This window comes from Prionailurus viverrinus, chromosome C1 (assembly GCF_022837055.1).
Source record: "Prionailurus viverrinus isolate Anna chromosome C1, UM_Priviv_1.0, whole genome shotgun sequence".
Classification (NCBI taxonomy): Eukaryota; Metazoa; Chordata; class Mammalia; order Carnivora; family Felidae; genus Prionailurus; species Prionailurus viverrinus.
This window is the reverse complement of record NC_062568.1, coordinates 128,712,505-128,732,461: the sequence shown is the minus strand read 5'-3', so window position 1 is coordinate 128,732,461 and position 19,957 is coordinate 128,712,505. Positions and strand designations below refer to the sequence as shown.

At 36.6% G+C, this 19,957-nt stretch overlaps 3 protein-coding genes across 4 annotated transcripts in view; 1 reads left to right on the top strand and 2 right to left on the bottom strand.

The window, feature by feature from the left end:
• Positions 1 to 569, bottom strand: part of SASS6 (SAS-6 centriolar assembly protein) — a 57,792-nt gene extending 57,223 nt beyond the window's left edge. The window contains exon 1 of the mRNA XM_047870423.1: positions 564 to 569. The gene's annotated coding sequence lies outside the window, so the exon portion shown is untranslated. The remainder of the gene's footprint in view (positions 1 to 563) is intronic.
• On the top strand, positions 59 to 19,596 carry TRMT13 (tRNA methyltransferase 13 homolog). Of its 2 annotated transcripts, XM_047870425.1 has the most exons (11): positions 59 to 307; positions 2,777 to 2,823; positions 2,912 to 2,978; positions 4,909 to 4,971; positions 5,164 to 5,233; positions 5,389 to 5,495; positions 5,842 to 6,009; positions 8,611 to 8,683; positions 13,656 to 13,730; positions 16,961 to 17,393; positions 17,697 to 19,596. In XM_047870425.1, the coding sequence occupies exons 1-11, from the start codon at positions 161 to 163 to the stop codon at positions 17,890 to 17,892; spliced, it is 1,446 nt and encodes a 481-aa protein (XP_047726381.1). In that variant the 5' UTR covers positions 59 to 160; the 3' UTR covers positions 17,893 to 19,596. The 2 variants fall into 2 exon arrangements, with proteins under 2 accessions (XP_047726381.1, XP_047726382.1); XM_047870426.1 differs by lacking the exon at positions 17,697 to 19,596 and having other exon boundaries at positions 17,160 to 17,343.
• LRRC39 (leucine rich repeat containing 39) overlaps positions 18,061 to 19,957 on the bottom strand; it is a 29,778-nt gene continuing 27,881 nt past the window's right edge. The window contains exon 9 of the mRNA XM_047870433.1: positions 18,061 to 18,169. Within this exon, the coding sequence (XP_047726389.1) occupies positions 18,114 to 18,169 (56 nt within the window). The 3' untranslated portion in view covers positions 18,061 to 18,113. The remainder of the gene's footprint in view (positions 18,170 to 19,957) is intronic.

Below are 19,957 nucleotides of genomic sequence, written 5' to 3'. Positions count from 1 at the left end.
GTTTTTTCCGGTTTTGCAGGAGACGGTCGGCAGTTCCGGGTATTAGCCTGCGTGGCGGGACTCGCGGTGGCCATATTTGTTAAGGGAAGAGGACCCAAGGGAAGCGGAGAACTTTTCTTCCCTTCGCCTAATGTTTGCCATCCCAAACGAACCTTGAATTATGGCGGCTTCTGCGTCGACCCCCCACACGACTGACTTTCCAGCTGAGGGTCGATGCAGTTACTACGTAGAAAAGAAGAAGCGGTTCTGCAGGATGGTGGTGGCAGCGGGGAAAAGGTTCTGTGGGGAACACGCTGGAGCCGCGGAGGTCTGGTATTACCCTACCCTCTCGAGAGTTGGAAATAAGTTTCTTGGTCCGGCCCCTCGCCTCTGACAGATTTCTGCTGTCACCCTGGATATTCTAGATTTTCCTGTACTAAGCGCAGTCCTGCTCTCCCTAGGGAGCGTTGATGAGTCTTAGTGAAGTGCAGTGGTTTCTTGTACTAAGTAGAGCAGCGCCAGTAGTAACCCGTTCATTTTGATCCTAACTTTTGGCAATACTAGATCTTAATTTTACTCCAGACCACCGTCTCTTAAACTCCGCCCACTCTCCCCTTTCCTGAGGGATAAAGGTAGTTTAGAAAGAATAGTGGTCAAAGATCCCAAGGTTTCACTAATTGTGTTCTGATTGTTTTGTGAGTGATAATCACTTCTTTGTGAATGCGGTTGAGAAACTTGAAAAAAATTTATTTATACATACGAGTCTTTGATTGTTGAAAACAAACTGATGGTTACCAAAGAGGAGATGGGTGAAATAGGTGATGGGGATTAAGGAGTGCACTTCTAATGAGCACCGAGTGATTAAAATAAAAACGTAAGAAATATTTACTTAGAGTACAATCTTTTGAAAGTAACATAACTGCTGAAAGGGGTAAGGAAAGATTTAAAATCATGTAAGAATTGGATCTTTTTCAAATCGGTAACAGGAAGGGTACAATTTTGTTTGATAATACAGTTACACATATAATTGTACTGTCAAACGATATACAGTTGACCCTTGAACACGTATTTAAACTGCCCAGTCCACTTACATATTTAAAGATGAGATCAACATCTCTTGATCAAAAAATGGGATTTCTGATAGAAGAAAGTTTTGTTCTCACTCTGAAACCTTCTACTTCACCTTAATGAGACATCTGGAAGATGAATGCAGTTGGTGACAGTAGTAGAATATGACTAGATCCTTACAAGCTGATTGGTATTCCTGGAGAGGAAGGAATGTTGTTATTGGTCCCTTGAAGAAAAATTGCAAGATAAGTGAAAACACTTTGCATGACACGATTTGGTTTTCAATGTGGCATCCTACTGAATCTGTGATTTATGATATAATGGGGTGTATGTTTCCATCTTTTTGTCTTAAGTATCATATGTAGTTGAGACCACTTGTACACATTTTTACCCACTGTTTGTTGTTGTTTTCTTACCCACTGCTTCTTAACTGAAGGTGATTTTGCCCCCCTGCAGACCCTTGGCAATGTTTGCAACATTTTGGTTGTCACAACTGAGGAGAGTGTTCCTGGCACCTAATAGATAAAGCCAAAGATGCTGCGAAATATCCTATGATGCAGAGGACAGCCCCCCCCAAAACAGAATTACCCAGCCCAACATGTCAGTAGCGCCAAGGTTGAGAAACCCAGTTTCTAAACCCGAATAATAAAAGTGCTTTTTTCCCCCAACTCTATGGTTAGGCTTTGGGGAGTCAACGTAGAGTCTTCCCTTTTCATGGAGGTTGTATTTTAGAGTCAGCAAATAAGGAAGAATAATGCACAGTTTTTCAAAAAATATTGAAAAGTCTCTTAGCTTTCCCATGAAATTCAGTCATTTCATGGGTATACTGGGAGGCATTCAGAACTGAAATAAACTGAAAAAAGAATTGTTAATAACAGTGAACAGTTAGCATTTACTATATGGCCAACGACATGCCAAGAAGTTTTTTAAATGTACTTTTAATATTAGCTCACTTAATTCTTACAAGCCTTAGGAGGTGAGACATACTCTCATCTTTTAGATGAGGCAATGAGCCTACCTCAGGTCATTGAGTTAGAAGTTGATAGACCAATCCTAGGCAATCCTACTGACCTATGGTTTTAACTATTGCACTATCCTGTTGCATACAGATTCATAAGAATATTGAATAGAATTGCTAGCACTATTAATTCTCCTTTGGTTTTCTTCTAGCACATGTAGTTAAATTCACGTAACTTAGAAACAAATGGGCTATAGCTCTGCTATACCGAAAACTTGCAAAGTCAGTAGGATTATGGCCACATACCAAATGGTTAAAATACCATATTTTATTGTTTCTAAGATAACTTCTTTTTCTCACATTTTAACATCTCTGAAATCAGAATGCACCTTAAAATCCATCACATGTCATATTTTAAATCGGCAGCAGATTTTTCTTCAGGGTGCCTAAAGTAATAGTGCAAATTATAGTCAGTGCTATTATAGATTCAAAATTCCATAAGTAGACCTTCTCTATAACCTATTTGAAGTTATAAACCCTTGTCCAAAGCAGTATTTGCTCATGTATACATAAACCAGCTATGTTGGAGATTTTTGTTGTCAAACTCTGTGACCTGATTTTGCCAGTGTTTTATTAAAGTCCTTTTAAGGTTTCCTTACCTTGTTTTGGGAATGCATAAGCTTATGATTACACTGAAATTATATTTAGTATCTGTAAGCAACGAACGTGATTTTTTTTTATACAAACAAATACATCATTTTTCTTTATTAGGAAGAAAATGCTCGAAAGAGAATTCTGTGTCCTTTAGATCCAAAACAGTAAGTATGGGTCAGATAAGGGTTTTTCTATGCTAGAAAGATTAACTGTCACAAGTCTTATTTTAAATAATTTTCTCTTTAAATTTAGCACAGTATATGAAGATCAACTAGCAAAACATTTGAAAAAGTGTAACTCAAGAGAGAAGCCAAAACCTGTAAGTGTTTGATCAGTAAAACTGAGTGGTGAAATGTGTGGTATATAATGTTTATGTGTACTTAGTTGATTACAAATGTGAATATTTAACAAGGCTCTGGCCTCAGGAGACTTGAATGTAGTAAATGCATTTGAGTATATATATAGACTATGAATCCACTTGTAGTCCTAATTCAGATAATAGAATTTTATGCAACAGGAGTGTCATTTAGAAAATAATTTCACAATTTATTCAAAATATTTATTTAGTGCTTACTAAATTTATTTCAATAAAATATGGTCCCAGCCTTTAAGGAGTTTGAAAGTAAACTTGTAAATAAGGGATATTATTTAATAAGTTCAATCAAAGAAGTAAGTATGTGATAAGAGCACAGACTTGTATAAAACTTAAAATTATAGCCAAGAGGTCAAGAAAAACTTCCCAGAGAGAAAAACACTTGAGCTGAGTCTTGATTTGGCAAAGAAAAGGAAGAGGAGGCCTTCTAGGTGGAAAGAACTGTATGTGCAAAGGCAGAAATTGAGAAACTACATTGAGACTTTGAAGGAACTTGGACTTTATTCTGAAAGATGTGGGGAACTACTGAAAGATTTTAAGCTAGGGAATGGAATGGCCATATTTACCTCTTACAAAACTTTCAGAGCAGTGTGGAAGGATGGCTTGGAATTAGAATGACTAGTTAAAGGCTGTTGCTGAAATCCAGGTGGGACATGATAAGAGACTAAATGAAAGAGAATAGAAAAGGGTAGAGAATAAATGCAAGAACTATTTAGGTAGCAGAATCAATAAAACTCAGTGGCTAAAAACAGAGTTGGATATGTGAGTCTGAAAGTCAGTAGAATAGTTAATTTGGAGGTCAAATACATACAGGTTATAGGCCTTGGATTTTTAAGTTACCCAGGGTAAGAGATTAGAAGGGTGAGGGAGGAACTTGCTTATTCCACAGATATTAATTGAACATTTATGCCAGACATTGTACCAAGCACCCTGGCTATAAGAACATTACAGTCTAGTGGGAGAGACAAAAAATACAATATTGTCTGTGTTAAAATTGATTAAGTACAGAGTGCTATGAAAGAATAAAGGAGATGAACCTAATCCTTTTTTTGGGAGAAATAGGGGGTGAAAGAGATGGGGAAGGAGTCAGGAGGCTTCTCTGAAGGAGTATCACATATGAGACCTACAGGTCAAAGGAGAACCTGCCAGACAGGGAAAAAAACATGTAAGGGCCTAGAAGTGAGAGAGCTGATAGCCTTGTCTGGGATTGGGCATTGCACATGACTGGAGTATAGAATATAAGGGGAGAGCTGAGTAGAAGAGGAGACTCAAGAGGTAGCAGGTGATAGAGCATGAGACTAAGGACAGAACTATAGGTGACACTGACATTAAAGGGTGAGCTGTTCCCACCGTTTAATAAAAAAAATTAAAGATATTTATTATATCACACAAAAATACATAAAATAGAAGAAACCAGACCTAAAGCTTTGTAATATCTATATCTTATCTGCTTTTGGACCTACTGCTTCTCTGCTAAATGGCCGTATATAGTTGGTACTTTGTTGTTTTTTACTCTTACACCATATGCAAAATTGACAACCTTAGTCTATATGCTACAGACAGGTGAAAACTTTAACAAAAATTACTAATGAGTTTCTTTAGACTATACACATTTATTCAGATAACGACTCACTAGAATATAAGATCCATAAGGACATAGAGATTTTTGTTGTGTTCTCTGCTATGGTGAATCCTTGACACCGAAAGCAAATTAAGGACCACAGTAGGTGCTCAGTGATTATTTTATTCCTAAATGGGAGAAAGGGAGGATGGCAGGTACAGGGTATGGGAAAAAGAGAAGTATCAGTTTTTCAGCTTAATTTTTGTGAGCTCTTCACATTAATAACAGTATTGTTGTGGTTTTGTTTTTATTAAGGACTTCTTTATTCAAGATATTAATGCAGGCTTAAAAGATGAAACAGAAATACCTGAACAATTAGTAAGTACTTGATTTAATATTTAATTTTAAAAGGTGTCTGTAAGCTGTCTCCACACTGGGAATAAGCTATGTTCCACTTTTTGTTTGGAATAAATTAATTGTTTTGAATTTAGAATGTATTTTTTCTATAGAATCCATATTATTAGTGATGGTTAGTTCCCAAACCAGCTCATACCCCATTCTTGTATATAGGTTCCAATTTCTTCTCTCTCTGAAGAGCAGTTGGAAAACTTAATTAAGAAATTGCGGAGAGCAAGCGAAGGTAAGTCTGCCTCCAGTTGCAAGTTAAAATTTTTGGAATAATTAGGTGCTTTATGAGTTGATACCAATGTGGTTTAAAAAATGTTACTACCATTGTTCAGAGCCCTACGGTTTCATGTTTGGTTGCTTAAGCTATTGTGCTTATATTTGGCACAGGTTTGAACTCTACACTTAAAGATCAAATTATGTCCCATCCAGCATTGCATGATGCCCTTAATGACCCTAAAAATGGTGATTCTGCAACCAAACACCTGAAACAGCAGGTATGTTTAGGCCATAGTAACTGTGCTAAAATTGGCCTTTTGTTCATTTGTCAAAAGCTAACATTCTTTCTAAATATAGTTATTAATGAGATTTTGTTTAGTTTATCTTTCAGAGTACAGAATCTTTCCATTTCAAAAATATGTGGAAACATATATTAAAAACTTTTGGCATGGATATGGTTCTGAGTACTGTGTTTAAAAATCTTAAGCAAGAGAAAAAAATTTAAAGCCAAACAAAAATTACTAATGTGCACATGCTGCCATATGTAGAAATTACCTTGATGTTTTCCCCCTTGAGCCAAATGTGTTTGCTCTAGTTTATAAAATAATCTTGTGAAGTTTGCAGGCTTCTATTTTAGGTAACATTGAAAAATTAAAGTTACTTGGTCCAAGAAGATGTTTTGTTGAGTTTGGAGCAGGAAAAGGAAAATTGTCTCATTGGGTTGATATTGCCTTAAAAGATGCTGAAAAAGTTCACTTCATCCTAGTAGAAAAAGTGACCACGAGATTCAAGGCAAGTGAAACCATGACAGTATATTAATAACCAAGCTGCACTTTTCTTATTAAAAAAAAATAAGAAAGAAAGAATGATACTGAGAAACATGTCGTTTTAAGAAAATGAATGTTTTGCATTAATTTGATGTAGCTTTTTATTCTGATTATATTCATGACCTAAACTGAAGGTCATTTTTTAATCTAAATTTTGATAGTCCGTTGAGCTGTGTTCTTAAAACTATTTGCAGAGATAAGAAAATATGTGGAAAGGGCCAAGCTCAAGCTAGGAGTTAAAAGTCTTGGGTCCTAACCTACCTGTGCCACCTACTAACTATTCATTCAGTAAACATTTACTGAACATACCATTAGGCACCATGATAGACATTGAGTGGAAGTCAAGACAAGTCCCTACGCTCTATTATTTATATTTAGAAAGGAAAGACAAATGAATTATAGAGAAGTATCAAAATATGAAAAAAAAAAAACTGTACAAAGCACAGTGTAGGTTCAGAAGAGGGAGTGACATGTTTTATTTCAGGGAAGGGATGCAAATGGCTATATAGGAAAGGTGATGCCTGAGCTCTGTCTTGAAAGGAGAATCACATTTCCTAGATAGAGGGTTTAAGAAGCATTCTAGGAAGTATGAACAACGTAACCAAATACCTGAAACAACAGGGAAACATGGAAACATTTCTCTATGATGGGAATGCATGGTTCCAAGTAGAGTTCAGTGGTGATGAGATGGGAGAGGAGGGCTAGACTCTGGAAGGTGTCATATTTTATGCCAAGGGAAGGCATTTGACTTTAGCCGGCTACATGCTGGGGATACAGGGGAACAAGTTTAGTTCTTGTCTTTGAGAAGCTTACATCTAGGGGGTAGACTTACGAGTATTTCGGTTCAGTTTGCTAATAAGCCTCTTACGATAATGGTGAGTACCAGAAGCCCTTAGGATCGTGAAGATAGAACACCAGCTTTAGTGTAGTGTGGGTCACAGAAGGTTTCCTAGAGGAAATAACTGCTGAGAGGAGATTGAAAGAATATGTAAATGTAAAAGTTGGTGAAGAAACTAAAAGGGCTTTTTATTGTTTTGTTTTATTTTATTTTACTATTTTTAATGTTTATTTTTGAGAGAGAGAGAGAGAGAGAGAGAGAGAGAGAATCCAAAGCAGGCTCCAGGCTCCAAGCTGTCAGCACAGAGCCCAATATAGGGCATAAAGCCTCAAACCATGAGGTCATGACCTGAGCCAAAGTCAGACACTCAACTGACTGAACCACCCAGGTGCCCCAAGAAAGGCTTTTTAAACTTTTTTTTTTTTTTATTTTAAAAAAAAATTTTTTTCAACGTTTTTATTTATTTTTGGGACAGAGAGAGACAGAGCATGAACGGGGAGGGGCAGAGAGAGAGGGAGACACAGAATCGGAAACAGGCTCCAGGCTCTGAGCCATCAGTCCAGAGCCTGACGCGGGGCTCGAACTCACGGACCGCGAGATCGTGACCTGGCTGAAGTCGGACGCTTAACCGACTGCGCCACCCAGGCGCCCCTAAACTTTTTTTTTTAATGTTTATTTATTTTTGAGACAGAGAGAGACAGAGCATGAACGGGGGAGGGACAGAGAGAGGGAGACACAGAATTGGAAGCAGGCTCCAGGCTCTGAGCCATCAGCCCAGAGCCCGACGCGGGGCTCGAACCCACAGACCGTGAGATCGTGACCTGAGCCGAAGTCGGATGCTTAACCGACTGAGCCACCCAGGCGCCCCAAGAAAGGCTTTTTAAAAGTTCATCCTAACAGTACCATTAAAGATATAGCAGAAGATTAATGAGAGATTAATGATAAGATTAATTATCCAGTAATTCAAGTAAGACATGGGCCAGAGCTGAGGCTGTTGCAGTAGGATGGAGAAGAGAAAAAAAGTGTGAGAAATGCTAAGTATTTGGAAGCAAGGAGACTTGTTGATTTATTAGTCATTAAGTATGAGAGAGGAGTTATTTCGGGTGACACTTTATGGCTTTAAGTGACTTGTGGTGCCTTTTACCTGAAATAGGGAATATACAAGGAGAAGAGGAAGAATAGGTTCGGAGAGAGAAATGATGAGTTTAGTTTTGAATGATTTTGCTGTTGAAGTAGAACTTTCTAGTTCACAACTGGGTATGTACCTGGTGCTCATCAAAAAGATCTGGGCCACAGTGTAGATTTGTAAGTCATAGGCACATAGACATAGATCAGAATGTGATTGTGATCTTTCAGAGAGAGTAAACGGAATGAGCCAAAAATAGTGTATTATGGGCTAGCAAAGGCAAAGGAGCTGGCAAATAACCTTAGGTTAGTCACTTAACATCTTTGAACCTTAGTTCCTACATCAGTGAATTGGGACATTTTAGAGTTAAAGGAAATAATGATACATAAAAATTTATAAAATTTTCGAGGCTTTTAAAAATGTATGATACTGTTTTAGAGTTTTCATCAAAGAATATATAATCTTAAATTTTTTAATTAGTGATTCTGTTTTTTAAGTATTAAAAAATAAGATGGGAAATTATTTCCTCCAAATTTTGAAAACAAATAGAAATCTTTTTAAATATAAAAAACCATTGTTATGATAATGTTATTTTTGTGCAGGTAGATGGCAAACACAGGAAGAAAAATTCAGTGTTTGAGAGACTTCAAATTGATATTCAGCACTTGTGTTTGAGTAAGTTGCATAACTTTCAGTTGCTCTACCATGAATCATAGAAGTTTCAAATTCTGAGGGTTGCTTAGAAATCCAATCATGCAGAACAGTGCTTCAGTGAAGACAAACTAAAATTAATGCATTGTTAATATAAAATGTTATATCTAACATTTGAATGAATGTAAATTGAATTAGGGTTGGAACTTTTTTCCCTTTTTTTTTTTTTTTTTTTTTTAAAGAGAGCAAGCATGCAAGGGAGGGAGAGGGACAGAGGGGGAGAAAGAAAGAGAATCTTAAGCAAGCTCCATCCACGCTCAGCATGGAGCCTGACACGGAGCCCGGTCCCACAACCCTCGGATCACAACCTGAGCCAAAATCAAGAGTCGGACGCTCAACTGACTTGAGCCACTCAGGCACCCCAGGGTTGGAACTTTTTAAAATGGGGTTTCAGTATCAATTAGAAATGAAGTGTCATATTAGGAAAGAGTTTAAAAGTGTTAATAATATGTCCCTATATTATTTGTTTGTCTTGTTTAATTATGAGTCTGTTCATACCATACACTAGCCTTCTACCTATAATTAACATGACTTTACCTAAACTGTTAAAGAATTAAGGTAGTTCTTTGTCTAGCTGATGGTAAAAGATACTTCCTAGAAAGTAGCAAAGGAAATAATTCATCTCTCTGTATACAAGTCCCATTTTGTACACACACACACACACACACACACACACACCCTTCAGTCCTACTCTTTGTGCCTTTCTGTACCTTTTTGTAGTTTTTCATATTAATATAGACATGTCCTAGTAACCTCTTCCATCCCACTAATTAATACAGCTTTGTGAAGCAACCCAGCATTTATATATAAATAACTGTATTTAAAATTATTTAACTGAGTATATTACTTTTCTAAAATTGAAAATTCTAGACAAGTTTTTATGGTGGGTGTTGAATTCTTATTAAGCATACTGAAAAGTAGCCTACCATATTTCTTAGTTTCTATATGACTATTCTGTGCCCACTCTGTGCCCCCATTCCATATTTTAAACCAAAATAAGAGAGATTAATAGGGAGCAAATATCTACAATCTAGTTCACTACTGCCCTTTTAGAATTTGTACCAGTTGAAAAATCTCTCTCCTGCTAAACAACGACCTACCTAAAAATATAGCCACCAGTGAAAATGTGAATCATATGGGCGCCTGGGTGACTTGGTCAAGTAAGTGTCTGACTTTGGCTCAGGTCATGATCTGCAGACTTCCATACTTTGGCTTTTTCTTAATTTTGAAAATAAAGACTTAATGACACACTGAGAGGGATTAAAGGTAATTTTGAAATGAGAATATGACATTCAGTTAGAGGACTTCTCTTCCTGGGGGCACGGTTGGAATTGACTATTCATCATTTTAGGGAAAGAGAAAGAACAGGAAGTTTCTATTGAAAGAGTTCACCGGAGACATCCCCCCTTTGTTTTTTCTTCATTTATTTTCTTTTTTGGGCTTTTCTTAAACTTACATATGTGTGGTCAAGAGTCAAATAGTGCTACAAGTTCTTAAGTTTTTATAAAAACAGCACCAACCACTTCCTCCCTGCCATGGTTCTCTCTTTAAATCCAACCACATTTACCTCTTACAGGTGAATTTTTATATTTATCTCAAGTGTCTAACAACAGGCTTTTGTTTTTGCTGCTTTTTTTTTTTCAACCATTATCTGCTGGTTTTTCCCAGTGGAAGATAAAGATTTTCTACTCCTGCCCCACCTCAAGTGCAAACATTTCCCATTCCTCATATTTCTAATATGCACTAAAGATTAAATCATCATTTTTTTTATCACAGGAACATGTATTAAATTACTTTTTCCTGTACAGTTTTTTGTTGTTGTTGATAAATTAATAATTTATAATTTTGTTTACTTGGTCTTTTAAAAATGTATTTGTTGTAATACATTCATCAAGTATTCTATTACTTTCCATCTTCCTAAAATAATTCTCCCCTGTATCCTTCAGACATGTTCCAGTCCAGACTGGATGCCCTCTGTTCTTGGCGCACAATGATCAGCATTAAAACTCTCTTCAGTCTCATCCTAGGGATTTCTTCGACTCTCTGGATGGGAATTTCTTTTTCCATATTTTTTCCCACCTCTTCCTCTGTTGAGTTACTCTTTCTTCGGGCAGAGCACCTCTTCCTATAGCTTCCTGAGAAACAATGCATTTGAGACCTTGCCTTGTCCGAAAATATCTTTCATTTTGCCTTACACTTGACTTGCCTGGGGATTTGTATTTCAAGGTTGAAAATCATTTTCCTTTAGAATTTTGAAAGTTTATTCCGCTAGTATTGTTTAAACATTCAGTGCCATTCTGAATCTTGTTCCCTTGTATGTGATCTGCTTTTTTGTTGAAATTTTATAGACCCTTCTTTGTTGTCAGTGTTATGAATTTTCACAGGGATGTGCCTTCATGTGGTTATATTTTTATCCATTGTGCTGGACTCTTCCGTTTATAGCAGAGGTTCTCAACTGGAGCCCATTTTGTCCACCAGGGTACTTTGGCAATGTCTGAGACATTTTTGGTTGTCATAGCTGTGGGTATGCTGCTGGCATCTAATACAGGCCAGAGAGCTTCCTAGACCAGAGGCCTGCTAAATGTCCTGTAAGGTATAGAATAGCTCCCCACAACAAAATTATTGGGGCCAAAAAGTCCATAATGCCAAAGATGAAAAATCCTGATTTAGAGATTCTAGTACTCTCGGCTTTCTGGGAAATTTCCTTGGCATTCTTTCTTTCATGATTTTCTCTACACCACTTTCTCTTTTCTCCCTTTACATAAGAATTCCTATGATTTGGGGTGCCTGGGTGACTCAGTTGTTTAGGCATCTGACTCGGTTTTGTCTCAGGTCACGATCTCAGATCATGGGTTCAAGCACCACATCAGACTCTGCAGTGGTGGTTCAGAGCCTATCTTCCTCTCTCTCTCTGCCTCTCTCGCATACTCTTTCTGTCTCAAAAAATTTTTTTTCTCATGATTTAGCTATTAGACCTACTGGGATGGTTTTCTACTCCTCTTGAATTCTTTGTTTTATGTCTTTTGGTCTCTTTTCTATACTTTCTAAAATTTTCCCAATTAATTTCTCCTATCATAGTTTTCATTTCTAAGATTTTTTTCTTTGAATTTACCTTTATTATATCTTGTTCTTTTCTCTTAATTGCCATATCTTACCTTTCTGAGGATATTAATAGTGGTTTTTAAGAATTATTCTCCCTTCATAATCTGCTTTCACCAATTTGCTCTTTTCCATTTGTTTTGGTCTGTCTCTTTCAACTTAGAGGCTGTCCTTAAACAGCTAGTGCTCCTTGATGGTATGTTCTTAGGATTGAGGGACTCACAACTCCAAGTCCTCAGGTGGAATTGTTGACTCTGAGCTCCACTTTGGGGTGATCTGCCTAAGATGTGATCTTTCCTCTTGAGTTGGTCAGATTCCCAGAGGAGAATCTTCTGATCACCTACCTACAGGTTAAAGATCTGATTGCAAACATTCTGGGACCCAGTGGGGAAATCCATATGCACAACTCACTTATTCCTGCTCCTTTACCATACTTCAACTCTCAACTTCCTATTGCCCCTCAATATACTGACCTCCTGATGCTCCAGAGAATTCATGCATAGTCTTCTACCAAGTGGGAAAGAGGTACTCACCAAGTAGCTATGAGGTGGGGATCTGACTACTTAAGTAGACTTTCCACCAACACTATTGTAGCTACTCATCTCCACTTCCAAGGTACCTGATACCCCCAATTCTTAAGCCTTTTGAAGATTTGTGGAATAAATTGGGTTAATTCTCAGCCTTTCCCACTTTTGTCTCCTTTTGACCTCTTTCAGATTTTGTGAGTTTATACCTTTTCAGAAATCCTTTAATTCTCATTTTGGTAGAGTTTTGGGAGGGAGCAAACCAGATACTTGTATTCAATCTACCATCATTTCCCAGAAGTTCATCTGTTCTATTTTCCAAGCCCAAAGAAATAGGGGAGAGAGGAAATGAGGTAATTTTCAAGCATAAAGCAGAAGGGCTTTCTTAGACACCCTTTCCCTTCACCCTAACTGATGGTAAGTCTCTTGAACTATCTTAATTTAAACTTCTATCTTCCCTGACACAGGCAAACTATTCCACTTGGTACCAATTTCTCCTGGCATGTAATATAATACATTTGAAAGCAAGCAACAGAAAAGTTGAATTTACTAAGTACTTCCATTGGACTGTTCCACTGTACTAGGTGCTGTGGCTGGATTTGTAGTGGGAAGCATACTTTTCATTTTGGAATCTTAGAAAAAGGAAAATGAATGGGGAAAAAATGGAGGCCATAACGAATGTAGTACGTTTTACTGCATTACCTTGTGGACTTTTTTTTTTTTTTTTTTTTTTTACTTTTTCAGGACTGTTATGAATATTTTCTTTTTTTCAAAATAATGTGAAAAGCTTAAGAAAACATTTTATTTTTGAACATGAAGATATATTTAATACTATATAACATAATACGGTTATAATATCGAATATAATATGTTATAATACATATTATTAATATATGTTTGTCATGTGTATTATTTGTTCAAAATACATCTTCTAGCAGGGAAAGTTTTGAGTTCTTTTATCAATGTGTTAATAATATTTAGCAAAAAAAGGCTTCTACAGAGGAAAGTCCTGGGTCAGTATATAAGAAATAACGTTGGCCTAAGAGTCAAGAAACTTTAACTTGAGAGGAAAGGCGAGAGAGAAAGAAAAGGGAAGAAAAGAAGAAAGAAACTTTAATTCTAATTCTGGCTGGTATTTATCAGGTCACTACATCTTTGAGTCTCTCATTCATCAGCAATAAAGTGAAGTTTTTGTTTCAGTCTCTTCACGCCCTAAAATCTAAAGGTTCAAATTGGTTCTCTCTTTTAGAATGCCATGTGAATGCCTTATCTCAGAAGAGAGCTAACTCGGTTCTCATTTACTTTTATTACAGACAAGATTCCTTTGCTAAGCAAAGAAAAACTACCCGTGGTAGGAATTGGAAAGCATCTGTGTGGTGTGGCAACAGGTATGTAAACATACTAATGATGTTTACATACTAGACAAACACATTACGTTTTAGCTTTATATGGTCCCAAACATTGAAATAGTCTCTTGAGTAGTTTATACCACTTATGCTTAAACTCATTAATTTTCATAGTAGCACTGGCCCTGTGTTATATCAAATATAGCATTTTCTTATTTATCTGCTCATTTTGGCCATTTGACAGGATGAATTAAGAGTTTTTTGTGTAAATACTGAGTCATGAGACTTTGGGTTGTATTTCAACCAAAAAGGAAACAAATCATTTATGGAGACTGTATAATTCCACCCCAAAAGCTACTGAGTTTTTTTGTTTTAATTTTTTTTTTTTCAACGTTTATTTATTTTTGGGACAGAGAAAGACAGAGCATGAATGGGGGAGGGTCAGAGAGAGAGGGAGACACAGAATCGGAAACAGGCTCCAGGCTCTGAGCCATCAGCCCAGAGCCTGACACGGGGCTCGAACTCACGGACCGCGAGATCGTGACCTGGCTGAAGTCGGACGCTTAACCGACTGCGCCACCCAGGCGCCCCGAAGCTACTGAGTTTTTTAAGTTGCTTGGGAAGGATTCTGAAACCTCTCCCACCAGAAGACGGTTATGTACCAGGATTCTGGGGAAAATGAAAAAAGAAATGCTAGGTAAAAAATCTAAGATCTTATCTTAGCACTTAGATCTGTCAGGTGTAGCATGGTAAAGTAGAAAGAGCATCGGATAGTCTGGGATTCAGCTGTGCTGTGTAACCTTGGCAAATTACATAACCTTTCTGAGCTTTGGTTATCTCATCTGTAAAACAGGAATAATAACATATAACTTACCAGGTTACATGTGAGTATCTGGCGCATATTAGTATTCAACGAGTGTTAACTACTGTTAACGTCTTCTTCCTGGCTCCTGCTGATTTCCTCATCTCCCATCCGGGGATCTTGGAGCCTCCATAAAATGTTACTCAATTTGGCCAGAAATGGCTTTGAATATTGTATATCTGTGTTGTCCTTCATAGTTTTTAAGAGGACTTTCATGTACCTTACCTCATTTAACCCTCAGAAAAGCCTCTAAAGTAAGCCAACTATCCTGGGGAGGAATAAAAGCACCCTCATTTACTCTTACCCATCTAACTCAAGTTTCTCCAAAGTATGATCTATATTGGCCATTTTTCCTTGTTCCACACACTTTCCCCTCTTGATTCACTCTATCTGAATTCTCCATCACTCTACTGTCTTACTGAAAAATCTCTGCTGCAGTTGCTTGCCCTTCTTAAAATTGTTTCCTTCTCCTTTGTGATTCTTCTTTCCTGATTCTTCCCCTACATCTATGCCATTCTTTCTGGTTTTCTCATGGTCACCTTCCACTGCCTGTTCTTTAAATACTAATATTTGGACCCATTGGCTGCACACCTAATATGTCTTTCCCCTTAAAACTCTTCAATAGTTCCTAATACCTACAGCTTAAAGTCCAAGCTCTTTAACAGGACAACCTGCTGTCAGTGTGGCCTCTGCCTTCCAGCCTTTGCTAGTTCCTGCTTGCCCCTTTACTGGTCAGCAAATTAAAAGCCTGTATACTTTTCCCATGTACTGTACTGTGTCAATTTCTAATTTCCATAGTGTTTATCATCATTCCATCTGCATATCTCTACCTTATTGTGTTTCAATTTGTTATATAATAGCTAATTTAGGGGCGCCTGGGTGGCTCAGTCGGTTAAGCGTCCGACTTCAGCTCAGGTCACGATCTCGCAGTCCGCGAGTTTGAGCCCCGCGTCAGGCTCTGGGCTGATGGCTCAGAGCCTGGAGCCTGCTTCCGATTCTGTGTCTCTCTCTCTCTCTGCCCCTCCCCCGTTCATGCTGTGTCTCTCTCTGTCTCAAAAATAAATGTTAAAAAAAAAATTTTTTTTTAAATAGCTAATTTAGTTAACTATGTTTAATTCTCCCACTGGACTGTGAAATTTTTGAGCACAGGGAATGTGCTAACACAATGGTTGGCATATAATAGAAACAGTAAGCATTTGAGTGAATGAATAATCTTGGCCACCACTTTGCTCTGTGTCCTTGTCCCTTTCTTTGGTGTGTGGCTTCGTCCTTTAAGTTCTTTGTAAAGCAGAGGTTGAAATAGATTGTTAAAGCTACTTCTGATTCTAAAATAACTTCATTCTTTTAATAGTTTTTCTGGGTATTCACATTTCTGAAAATCATTTACTTAGGTCTAATACAAATAAAACAGTGACTGAATATATTTTGTCAGGAAATAATAGTTTATGAAATAATAGATTAGCTATCCTTTTCTCCCAATAATGTTTGTCGACTTAAACTCATATATTGAATTAAATTTACTAGTAAAAAAATCACTTAATAGTCACTGGTGACATCTTAGGGTAATACAATTTTAAAATATTTATGTTTCTGATTGACTAATAAGCACAGCATGCCAGTCTAATCAGACAGAAAATATGGGTTTCACAGCATAATTTTGGGGTCTTTCCAATATTGTCATCAGTATAGTGGTCTTCAGTGGGAAATAGTCTTACTCATCAAAAAAATCTATTTGTTTAGCTTTTAGGTTTAAAATTTTCATTTTAATTTGGAGTACATTCACCTCTAAGTTTATGTGTATAATCATCGTTACATCGCAAAGCTTGCACACAAAAGGTACTCAGTAACTAACCGCTGAATGAATACATAAATACCTGTAAGGCTGCTCAGTGAGGCCTACTTTCCACAGTGTGACTCCCTCTTCTCAACTCTTCAGCTCATCAGCTTTTGCTGTGAACACCTTACATTTCAGGACTCACACCTAACATTAAATCTCAGCCGATGCCTTACCCCTCAATTTTTTTCTTTGGGTTTCTTAAACTCAAAACTTTCCTGGAATGTAAGTGTAGATGAATAATTTTTTTCTGTACAAGTCATTTCCTCAGAGCAGGAAAAATGAGAGCCAGTTTAAGTAGTTGGACTAAAAGTTTTTACAAACTCTAGATCTTAAGCTTCAGACAGTTTTGGGGGGAAGTAGATTTTATGCAGAATAAGTCACCAGAGAAAATTAGATGCTAACAAGAACACAGCAAACATGAACAAATTGATAATTCATGGATGAATTATTACAAGTATAAAGCTAAGTAGGTTTTATTGTTGGGATTTTAGAAGCCATACTGCTGAATAAATGTAAAAAATACTTATTTTTAAAGATGATGTGGTTTGGGGGGCCACATAATTGTGTTTGCAGATCTTGCATTACGATGTTTGGTTGAAACCTATGCTGCCAGTTGTGAGGAAAGGAATGAAGAACCTTTAGCCAAACGCAGAAAGAATGATAAAACAGACAAAGAAATTAACCCTTTGGCCAAGGAAGGAAATGAGAAAAATGTCCCAGAGAAGTGGACCCCTGTGGCTGGCATTGTTATTGCACTCTGTTGTCACCACAGGTGTGATTGGAGACATTATGTGGGCAAAGAATATTTCAGGGCTCTAGGCCTTGGAGCAGTGGATTTCCACTACTTCCAGCGAATGAGTAGTTGGGCAACTTGTGGGATGCGAAAAACATCTTTGGAAGCCTCCAACGTGACCTCAAAGAGAAAAGATAAGCACAGTGATGACAGTGAAGAGCATGACGATGGGGGATGCAGCATCACGGACAACAGCACTGAGAGTTTGCCTGGGTAAGTGACTACTTTGAAATGCACAACACTAAGGCAGAAATGTTTTGTTATTGCTTCAGGTTTTTTTTAGATAAATGTTACCAAGAATCTATTGATGAAGATGCATTTTACCATCCAATTTTAGAATAAGTTAAAATACACTTTTATTGTGGCATAAATAAAATGTATCTTGGAAACATGGAACATAGCACCTAGTATATCATGGGTTACTTAGCAACTTTTATCAATAAATAGAAGTGACTACAATAATTTTTTCATAAACTCCTACAAATTTTAATGATGTTTTGTGTTTATTCGATTTAGGCTCCTTACTGTTGAAGAAAAGAAGAAAATAGGGCATCTTTGTAAATTGCTGATTGACCAAGGCCGAGTCGAGTATTTACAGCAGAAAGGTTTCAGTCCTGCTTTACAGTATTATACAGATCCTCTGGTGTCTTTGGAAAATGTATTGTTAACTGCTTTACCAAATCATTCTTCATCACCAGAAACAAGTGCTTAATGGAAAAGAAATTTTGAACATCTGTCTTCCACCAAAAAAAATTTTTTCAATTGTATTTTTATATTCATGAAAATATAATTTACATAGCAGATAATGTGAACTTTAAAAAATGTAGCCTCATTGAACTTTGGTAATAGCTTTGATTTTTACTTTAGAAGTACAAACATTGAGTTCACCAAATTCCCAAAGTAATTCTCTTCAGCAGGGCATCTTGAGTTATATTATCCGTCAGTATTCATAGAGATTGGTAAAGTAGTTGAACAGTTGACTTGGTTATCTGAAACACACATAACATATCAGTACACAACCAGCACACTAACTTTCTATTTGTATTAATTTTGGAAATTTTTTTCCTTGGTTTTATTCACTGCTCTTTAATTCTCAAGTTCAAGATGTAATGATCAATCATCAGTTCATAACAAGGGCCAATTTGAGAATTTGGTTTATGTATGGATTTTTTGTCCATTTAGATCTGGTAAGGATAATCAGTTGTGATTTTTTTCTAATGTAAACAAATTCAGAGATGTTCACAATTAATGAATTCACCTTTCGACTTCCAGAGCCATACCTGTATTTATGTATTAGCTGCATTTATCCATGACAAACAACAAAACTAAAGAGATGTTTTCAAGGGAAATAAGCTATTTCACTTCATTTTTTAATTGATTACCTAGTTAGAATTTCCAAAAAGATAAGATAAACCTCATTCACAAATTAAATTCGAATTTGCAGATAACTTCTGAAGTTAATTAGCTATCATATCTTTTAACAAGGACAGTTTTATACATATAAGTACAGCTATAAGTATATTCTCTCCTTTTGGGGAAAGTAATTTGGAATGAAGTGGAAATTAGATAATGAAACCAAAAACAACTTCACATGTAGGCCTCATTTAACTCATAAGCAGTTTCTATGCACAACCAGATGTTAAACTGAACCTATGGTAAGGACTGTTACTCTCTTCATATTATTCTTGAATTATTTCTGCCTTTACTTGTAAAAATTGTCTTAATCATTGGTACCTTTGCCAAGACAAAGATCTGAATTACTAATTTTAGATCCTATAATGATATTCTTAGGTAACTTTTTTATCCTGTAAATAGATCTATGATTACATGAATTCTAAATTAGAAGCCTAGCCCATTTTTAATCCCTGGCCTTTCTACTTTAATCTCTTTTGTTTTCTGAGACTGCCTAGATTCAGATCCTACCCTACCACCTCAGGGTATGACCTTGAGCAACTGCTTAATCTCTTTGTGCCTCAATTTTCCTTTTTAAATGAGGGTGAAGATAATAATACTACCTACCTCAGGAGATTGTTGTAACAAATGAGATAACGTATGTAAAATGCTTAGAACAGTTCCAAGCACAATGTAAATACTCAATAAATATTAAGTGTTATAGTACTAATTCACAAATCTATTTTTAATAACAATAGGCAGGGTTGGTCTTATTATTTCTGCTTAAGTTGTAACCTTTTTTCTCTTTTATAATTTTTATGCAAATATTATTAAAGTAAGGTAGTTGGATTATTTCTAAAGTTAATTACTCATCTTCCCAAACAAAAGAACATAAATGAAAGTAATCCATCATTCTATAATTTACATGATTTTACTGGATCAGGGAATGCTAATTTGTGTCTTACAATCTGTTTTGCATCATTGAACAATTTATGCCGAGAAATAAAATATATTCTACAACAGGCATAATCTCAACTATGTTTCATAAAACATACATACACACACATAAGAGTTATACTGATAACAGCCCTGCACGCATTTAACTTAATGATATGTTTCTGACAATGGTTCCAAGTACTTTATGCGCAGGTAAGTTTGTTGTTACACAAGCTATACGTGGAGATTGTTGTTTTCCTCGACGTTGTTTATTTCCCTTACTACGATATCCTAAGGAAGTGACTACGTGGGATATGTATATTGGTATTCTCTTGACCTGCTGAATTTGCAGGGTCAGCAAACCCCTTCAGGAACTTTTAGATGGATCTACACAACTGCCTCTTCCTGCATGTCCCACAACTATGTCCAATTTACTTCTCTTCCACTTC